Below are 9,431 nucleotides of genomic sequence, written 5' to 3' on the forward strand. Positions count from 1 at the left end.
TCACTGCTAAACCCGGTAATGTCTGTATGTATGTGAAATGGTGGTGGTTTTATTTTCATTTTCTTTATTATCAGCAATACTATATGTAACATAATATTTATCACAGGTTTACTAATTGATTGTCTTTTTGAATTTTTTCCCCAACTAATTGTGGATTATTTCCCTTTCCTTTTAATGGATAGACATTAGTTTTTTCTGGATATATTGTTGCGCGATGTTAATTGCAAGTATGTGCTTCCCTTTTGTAACTGATCTTAAATTATATTTTCAGACAGGAGGTACCAGTTGTAATGATATAGTAAGTAACAGTAATGTAGGAACTTTGTTTAGATAATGGTTCAAAAAAACAAAAAAATGCATTAAAAAAAAACGTGTTGGAGTTATTCAGGAGAATGTGAATATCAACTGAGTATTAGGTGATATTAAGACATTTAAAAATAGGGGCACCTGGCTGGCTCAGTCAGTAGAATGTGTGACTTCTGATCATGGGGTTTTTAAGTTTAAGCCCCACATTGGGTACAGAGATTACTTAAAACCTTTAAAATAAAAATAGGGACTCCTGGGTGGCTCAGCGGTTGAGCTTCTGCCTTTGGCTCAGGGTGTGATCCCAGTGCTGGGATCAAGTCCCACATTGGGCTCCCTGAGAGGAGCCTGCTTCTCCCTCTGCCTCTGTCTCTGTCTCTCTCTGTGTGTCTCTCATGAATAAATAAAATCTTTTAAAAAATAAATTAAAAAATAATTTTGTGTTGTGCTAGTCTAGGAGGCTTTTAAAAAATATATTTTATTGAATTTCGATTTGCCATCATATAGTATAACACCGAGTGCTCATCCCATCAAGTGCCCTCCTTGGAGCCCATCACCCAGTCACCCCATCCCCCACCCAGCTCCCCTTCCACTTCCCCTTGTTCATTTCCCAGAGTTAGGAGTCTCTCATGTTTTGTCATGCCTGGGAGTCTTTTTATTATCTTTTATATCCTTGAGTAATTATTTATTAGAGATCAATCTTATAGCTCACAACTTGATTATTGGAGAAATACAGAATTCTAGGATTTGTATCAAAGTATTCCAACTCCATTTCCCACCCAACCCCCATCACAAAGGAACAGTTTTGAGTGGATCATCTAAGATTGGCAAAATGCTGACATATTTTGGGGCACCTGAGCAACATAGTGATTGAGCATCTGCTTTTGGCTCAGGTGATCCTGGGGTCCTGGGATTGAGTTCCCCATCTAGTTCCCTGCAGGAAGTCTACTTCTCCTTCTGCCTATGTCTCTGCCTCTCTGTCTCTCATGAATAAATAAATAAAATTTTTAAAAAAGATGACATATGTTGAAGTGATCTTAAGTGTAAACAAAGATTCTCTTTATTTTCCTTTATTGTGTGAATGCTTGAAATTTCCATATTAAAAGCTTTAAAGAAGATAAATCAATACTGGGCAACTATCTTCACCATTAATACTTTTTAGTTCATTGCTGCCTTCATTTTTATACAAAGATGTATTCGTCAGATGTACTAATAGGTAAGATTGACGTGTAAATTTTCCTACGGTGATATCCAGTCAGTCCTTAAAGATCTAGGGCATCTTTTGGCAAGATGGGAACATGGGAGAGAAATACTCCACTTGCATAATGGGTCTGATAGACATTTTTTTTTAAGTCTGATTTTCCTGTGACTTACATAGAATGAAATTATCAGTGAGAAGGATACTGAAAACATGTTTTTCACCGATATGGAAGAAACCCTTCTGATGAGCCTACGTAATCCTCTTGCCCTTCCTTGGGCAGCACTCGCTTCTCATTTCACCAGGGAAGAAGCCACAGAATCTAGCAGGGTCTTAAATACTTGTGACTGGGAGTTGGGCCAGAAAAAAGGGAAGAGTCTTCTCCATCTTCTATCCCTCTGCCCCTAGTTTTGCTGTCCTGCTTTTTTGACACCATGACAGGACCCTGCAAAGGACCCTTAGCTGTGTGAGGCTCCGCAGCGGAAGTACAACCCCCAACGTCCCTCCTCTCAGACCAGTCCAGGTTCTGAAAGGTGATAAGAAGATGGAATATTTCCAGCCAATCAGAGCAAGCCACGCCCTTGGGGGGGGGCTATAAAAGGCAGGTCCTAGCAACCAGTCCACAGTTCGGTGTCCGAACGTCACAGAGGGAGGATCGTCCCTGTAGACTTTAAGATGCACTTGGGAATTGAAGGCATAGACGCCCACAGCCCCTCCACGCAACACCCCACAGACCAAACGCCCTGCCAGCAGAACTCTAAAGAAAGAGGCTCAGATGTGGAGGAGAAATCACTCGAAGGAAAAGAGGAGACGTTCTCTTCCCTGTTAAGACAGGGTTGCACCCAAGGGCAAGGTAGGAATCTCGGTGGTTTGTGTATGGGGGCTGGAAGGGGGGGTTAGGGGTCAGGATTTTATTTTGAGATAGGGGATAGGAAGTGTCACCCAGCGCTCAGGGGGGCCTTGGGAAACATGGCAATGAACCCCTGGAACCATATTGTTCTGGTTCACCTTTGACACTGGTTGAACAACCTCGGTTGAGAGAACTGTCCACAAATTAGGATCAGGGATGGACTAGGGAGTTCTGTGGACCTTGCCTGAGGCCAGTCACCTAAATTATTTCCTCCAGGGTCAGAGCCAGAGACAGATGAGGAGAACTCCAAGGAAACTGAGCTTAAAAGACACAGCAGTAGCTCTGGATCAGGTAAGAATTCGTTTTCCTGGGGAGGAGGGACAGGACATGGGTTGACTCAGTCTCAGGGAGACTCAGGGAGACTCTTGCAGACTCTGGATCCTAGGAACAGATGGGGATGTAGTTTTGGTTGCCAGCATTGATCCTTGTGTGTCCAGGATGGACTCGTGTGTCCTGGGTGTCCTGTTGCAGACAGTCACAAAACTCTTTGTCTACAGAATTGGAAGGCTGCTCCAGTTGGGAGGGCTCCAGGAAGAGAAAAATCAGTTCCAGCGACAGCACCTGTGATGGAGCAGGTAGGATCTTGTTTTGGGCTGGGAGGTGTATGGACAGGAAAGCAGGTGAGATATGGAGGGCGTCGGCATGGAGGGGGTTGTTGGGTGGTTGAAACGAGTTAGGAAACTGGAATCAGGGGAGCATTTGGGGACCCATGATGGGCATCAAGGAGATGGGGCCGAACAGAGTAGGAGACTGGTGGAATTCACCCAAGGGAATGGGGGTCTACTCTTGCAAGTCGTTCATCCACATGCTTCCTCTGCAGGGGCCTCTCCAGCAGATGAGGGCAGTGTGACTCCGGGAAAGAAGAAACGGAGGGCGTCTGACCATGGCCGCAGCAGCGAGAGCCAGGGGACCGCGCCCGCCCGCCCCGGGAGACGCTGGGCGCGGGGCTCGGGGCGCAGCAGGCGGGGCAGACACAGCCCTCGGGGAGACCGGCCGCCTCCACTTCGGAAGGCACTGGTGACCACCCTGCGCGCCCTGTCTGAGGCCATCTATCAGGACGTCGCTCAGGTGTGCGAGCTGCAGAAGCATTCCCCGCTGACCTGGGAGGAGCAATTCGGACTCGGGCAGCTCTGGGGGCCTCTGTACTCGGCTTTGCAGACCGTCTACACCATGGCCAACCAGGCGGCCTACGCCTTCCCGGCCGAGAGCTGGCTGCTCCCAGGCCCGCCGCAGGACCCCGGGCCCCAGGTTCCAGCTGCGGATGGACGAGAAGCCCTGGGCTCCCCGGGGGAGAGACGCGGGCCCACCCCTCCCCGGGGCCAGAGCTAGGCTGCCGCAGCTCGCAGCTCGGTTAGGGTCGCAGAGCCGTGCGTGCAGCTCTTGCAGCTCCGGGGGTGAGCACACAATCCTGCTACCGCTCAGAGTCCCAGAAACCAGCAGGGCGTGTTTTAGACACAGGGTGTCAGTAAGTGATAGAACTTGGGGTCCTAGGAAAGGTACTCGAAACATGGACTCAGAACGGGGAGATGATGAAGTTTCAATTTCATGTTAGACATTTTCCTGTATTTTGAGAATCTTAAGACAGCCAAGCGCTATTTTATGAGAACAAAGATCAGGGTGCAATTCATATGTATTTGCGTATTCTAAGTGTAGTGAAGTAAGCATGCTTATTATATCCTCCCCTTTGATCCTGAAAAGGCTGTAAGTCTTCCCATTCCAGGAGTGGAGGCCACAGGCTGGGGTAACATTCTGTGTGGAGAAGATGGCTGTATTTATTGTTCAGTTTGATGAACTCATGGTGAAGTCACCATGTTCAGTTATTTTATATAAAATCTGAGTCAAGATATATTGTTAATGACCATATGTATTTATTCCTACAGCTGGCTCATATTATATGCCTAATTTAAAATTTTCTTCTATTTTATAAATTTCAAGTTATCCTGCTTATGAGAGGATATTAAAACTAATGTAGATACTCATTTTTTATAGATTTTATTTTACATGGTTTCCTATTTGTATTTTACACTGAGATCATGCAGTCTTTCATCAAATAAATATATATAATTTTATGTAAGAAAATAAACATTTTTGGGTATTATGTTTGGTTCATGATTTCCCTATTACAAGTGATGAAATAAAAATGCTTTTCATGTATTCTGTTTATCCAAATGGAGTTTGTCTTATGGCAGGTGTGGGTTAGGAGGCTGCTTTCTTTTTACGTCTACTTTATTTCCACCTTGACTTTTCTCTGCCTCGTAGCTCTTATTATAGGAAGGGAATAGCAGTTAATCATCCCAATGAGTGGGGCAATTCAATGATAGTATATTACAAATCAATTTGAACCCATGACATGGCTTCAAATTATATGAAACAAATGCCCACATATGTACAAAAATTACAATTTGCAAGTTATATTTGGGGGTTGGGGATATAGTTACAAAAGGATCAGAAAAATAAAATTTTATTTTATTTATTTTTTTTTTAGAAAAATAAAATTTTAAATAATTACAACAAAATAAAATATCTGAGAATAAATCCAATAAAAATGTATCAAATGTGTATAAGAAACCATGTAAAATTTCTGAAATATATGAAAATAGACAAAAATAAAATCACATCACTGTTCTTGGGTAGGAAAATTCCATATTATCAAACATCAATCCCTAAGCTAATTATATAAATTTAATTTGGTCCTGATACAGATACCATCAGTTACTCATTGGAGCTAGGCATGTTATTGCAAAAAAAAAAAAAAAAAAAAAAAAAAAAATCTTACAGATGAAAATACAAATAAGGATAGGCAAAAAAAAAATCTGAAAAAAAATGAGGATAAAGTTTTAGTTAGGCAAGATGAATAAAATCCAGAGCTATACAATATGTATAATATTGTACATATAATCACCAGTGTATTGTACACCTAATCCATTAAGATGGTAGGTCTCGTGTTAAGTGTTCTGAAAAATAAAAAAGAGGAAAAAAAGGATAGCTAGCTCTATGAAACATGTTGTTTCCTAAATTATGCAGATCAGTAGAGATAAAAATTCAAAAATAGGTCAAAGTATTTGAGAAAGTTAATAAGCAATAAAATATGGGGGATGACATTATTAATACTTAGGGTTTGGGAACTTGATATTACCATCACAAAGTAAGAAATTGATTTACTCTTCACATCCTATAACAAGGTAAAGATTCAATGAGAAATACAACCATATGGCAAAAAAAAAAAAAGTCTCTTTTCAATATAGACTCTGCCTATTAAATTGAAATAGAAAATATAGGGATGCCTGGGTGGCTCAGTGGTTGAGCCTGCTTCTCCCTATGCCTATGTCTCTGCCTCTCTTTCTATCTTACATGAATAAATAAAATCTTAAAAAAAAAAAGAAATAGAAAATACACACTGACTCATTCCTGCTGCCAGGACAGTGGGCTCCATGTAAATGTCATGGCAGCCAGTACACATGGGAGGGAGGCAACCAGATCCTAAGCTACGGGTTTGTGGTTCTGTGAACTCTCCTCTCCTCAGTACTGCAATAATCATTTCACCTGTCGTGGCAGGGAGAGATCAAGCTTGGGGAACTGAGAATATTGTTAAAAAAAAAATTTTCGCCTCACTTGCCACTTGCCAAAAAACAATTACAAATTCCCAGTTAGCATCTCTTGAGTGCTTGGGAGAGGCTCTCTCTTCCACAAGCCCTGGTGTTAAACAAGTGTTCAGGAGGAGGGCAGAAAATGCTGAGGTCTGATAGGTGAGGGGCTGTTAGTGAAACACCTGAATTTCACTGAATTCTCTGCTTCGCTGAGAAATTCTACTCATAATAGGGTTCTTTTTAAAAATATTCAGATCACTGAGGTGCTGTTATCATTTGAAGTTATAAGCACAGAAATGAAATAAAAGTGCCTGAAAAGGATTTACAGGGTTACAATCAAAGAGAATGAACAGTAATTTACGTTAGGAATCATTGTACTCATTTGCACAAGTCATGGCCAATCTATTTGGAAGTGTAGATAATATGGAAATTTGTTAGGAAAATATGCTTTACTAATATTGATCTTCCTAGTGGTAACAGGAAGTCTAAACAGAAAAGTGTCTACAAAAAGGAAGTTTATGAGACCCTCACAAATGAAAGCACCAGGATCAGATGGTTAACATGGGCAGATTCTAACATTCCTTTAACTTTCATATGAGCCAATACTCATTTAAATAGCATTGGGTTCTTACCACATCTTTCCACAGTTGTGTTTTTGCTGAGTTTTCAGTGTTGAGCTCTGATTGCTTTTATTATAAATCAAGAAACAGGAGGTCAAATTAATCCTTTGTTTTCCCTACACACAAATTCACAATTTGATCCATGCCTACTATCTAATACTCTGCATACCCAAGTCAGAGATTAGAGCCATAATGGTGGACAACTTTTAGTTCACAGACACACAAATACACAAACATTACACACAGAGGCAAACACACATGCCTATGTACAAAATACACTCAAATGCACAGCCATATACCCTCACACGCTTACACACACTCCACAGCAAACTCACACTCATGGACACGTTCATCAAAAATAAGCATACACTCACATTTACACACATCGCCCCCACTCTCCCGTTCCCAGTCCCATGGATGTAATCACATTCATACAGTCAGCATGCACACATGTATCTCAGTAACGTGCTCATATGTGGAAGAATACAAGAACCTCTTGACCTTCACTGGCTGAAAGTGGAAGGAGAGGAGCTCTTTCCACCTTTTTCACTTCTCCCACCCCTGCAACAATCCATGAAGATGATATTTACCATGTGCAACATTTTAAAGTGCTGTGAGCATTGCTGCTGTAGGTCTGGGTAAGCGGGACAGAGTGGAATAGATAGAGCAGGTGGGCAATAGAGCAGGGTACAAATGAGGACAGGGGGAGGGGGTTATAGCGGTGTGCAGAGAGCATGGGAGTATGGAGGAATAGAGGAAAACTTTTCAAAGGTGTGTCATGCTATAATACTTGATAAATACAGATAGTACAGAAAAGTAAGGCGGAGGCTAAAATGAACCCTAAAGTACTGGATCAGAGTCAGGGACATATGAACATATATTTAGCTGTAGATACGCAAGTAGACAGGTAGATAAAGAGAAAACTATGGATATATGTGTAAACAGAGATTTCCTAGGTCAGTCTACTCAGAGGGCCTAATAGCAATGATATGCTAGGAGCAAGGAGTACACCCAGCACCCATATCTCATTTCTTTTCTTTTCTTTTTTTTAAGATTTCATTTATTCATGAGAGACACACAGAGAGAGGCAGAGACATAGAGGAAAAAGCAGGCTCACCATAGCGAGACCGATGCAGGACTCGATCCCAGGACCCCAGAATCATGACCTGAGCCAAAGGCAGACCCTCAACCACTGAGCCACCCCATGTCCCCTCCTATCTCCTTTCTAACACTGCTTGCTAATCAAAGGCTCCTTGGAGATAAGGCTGTTCCATGGCAGGAGCAAGGAGAATACAAGATGAGCCTGAAGGATCTTGCAGTGACAAAACGTTAAGAGTAAGGAAGTGCTCAAAAAACAAAAAACTGGGGGGTGGGACACCTGGGAGGCTCAGGTGGAGGATCTCAGGGTCTTGGGATCAGCCCCACCTCTGGCTCCCTGCTCAGTGGGGAGTCTGCTTCTCCCTCAGCCTCTGCCCCACCCCCACTGTGCTCTCTCTCTCAAACAAACAAACAAACAAACAAATAAATAAAATCTTTTAACAACAACAACAACTGGGGACATATCAAAGGGACATAGTAGCCAAACCTGAAAGGTCTCCTACACCCTGTCACCAACTGTTTGATACCAGTGGGTGGGGGGGTCCTGCAATTCCACATAATTTTTTAAAATTTACTTATTAATGAGAGACACAGAGAGAGAGGTAGAGACACAGGCAGAGGGAGAAGCAGGCATCATGCAGGGAGCCCGATGCAGGACTTGATCCCAGGACCCCGGTATCACTCCCTGAGTTGAAGGCAGACGTTCAACCACTGAGCCACCCAGGTGCCCCCAATTCAATGTAATTCTGACATTATCTGGTTAGTACAGACCCCACAAGTTAAGGGCAAAGTCGTTTCCGAGACTGCCCTCAGTGACAAGCCACCACTCACAAGGCAGGCTTTCCCAAACCTCCAGTGCATCTGCCAGCGAGCTACAGATTCAAGGCTTCCCACAACATGCCCCACCCCCTCCGCCCCCAGTTGGATATTTGCTGGGAAGACTCACAGAACCCCGAAAAATGCTATACCTATGAGGATCCTTGATTAAGTTAATTTGTATATTGGGACCCACAAAACAGAGGTCACCGCAGTGGCCCAACCCACATCACAAATCTAAACCTAAGTCAGCCTGCTCTTCTGTGAAACGCCCAGCAAGGAAACCTCACACACACCAACCAACCACAATCCTCTCTCTCTCTCTCTCTCTCTCTCTCTCATATATAGAACATAGACACACACATTTTTATTATACCATGGCTCCCAATGACCAAAACTAGAACAATTTTTTTAAGCGACCATCAACTTTATTTTTTTTGTATATATATTTTTATTGGAGTTCAATTTGCCAACATCTAGCATAACACCCAGTGCTCATCCTGTCAAGTGCTCCCCTCAGTGCCTGTCACCCAGTCACCCCATAAAACTAGAACAATTTAAGCAACAAAATAAATTACATAGCAGTGAATTATAGCACAAAGTATAAGTCTAAATCAGTTGAAGAAACAAATAAATGAGGGCGAAATGACCCAGCTTCTACACAGAATGGCAAATAATATATGGGGTTACTTAGCTCTCCAGGAAGTGACGCTTAATTCAACACCCCACACCTACCTCCAAGCACCCCCCTTCTTCCACTACACTTGACTGTGGGTTGTGCTTACAGTATCCCAAAGAATAGAGTACAGCAAGGCATGCAGAGTCATTTTTCAGTGGAGAAGCCTAAACACTAACTAACAGATAAAGATTAACATCATCCAAGATAACCCATGTTAACT

The 9,431-nt window shown here is 42.6% G+C and overlaps 1 protein-coding gene across 1 annotated transcript; it reads left to right on the top strand.

Moving 5' to 3' along the window:
- Window positions 1-1,899: 1,899 nt before the first annotated feature.
- On the top strand, window positions 1,900-4,410 carry LOC112643399 (protein FRG2-like-1). The gene is made up of 4 exons (XM_025421432.3): window positions 1,900-2,354; window positions 2,628-2,702; window positions 2,909-2,986; window positions 3,232-4,410. Exons 1-4 carry the CDS (start codon window positions 2,177-2,179, stop codon window positions 3,738-3,740), a joined length of 840 nt encoding a protein of 279 aa, XP_025277217.1. The 5' UTR covers window positions 1,900-2,176; the 3' UTR covers window positions 3,741-4,410.
- Window positions 4,411-9,431: the final 5,021 nt, after the last annotated feature.

The sequence above is a fragment of the Canis lupus genome, chromosome 1, assembly GCF_003254725.2.
Source record: "Canis lupus dingo isolate Sandy chromosome 1, ASM325472v2, whole genome shotgun sequence".
Lineage (NCBI taxonomy): Eukaryota > Metazoa > Chordata > Mammalia > Carnivora > Canidae > Canis > Canis lupus.

Coding starts and splice junctions, on each gene's coding strand:
- LOC112643399 (XM_025421432.3), top strand. CDS start 2,177: ATGCACTTGGGAATTGAAGGCATAGACGCCCACAGCCCCTCCACGCAA. Junction 2,355..2,627: donor GGGTTGCACCCAAGGGCAAG/GTAGGAATCTCG, acceptor TATTTCCTCCAG/GGTCAGAGCCAGAGACAGAT. Junction 2,987..3,231: donor CAGCACCTGTGATGGAGCAG/GTAGGATCTTGT, acceptor CTTCCTCTGCAG/GGGCCTCTCCAGCAGATGAG.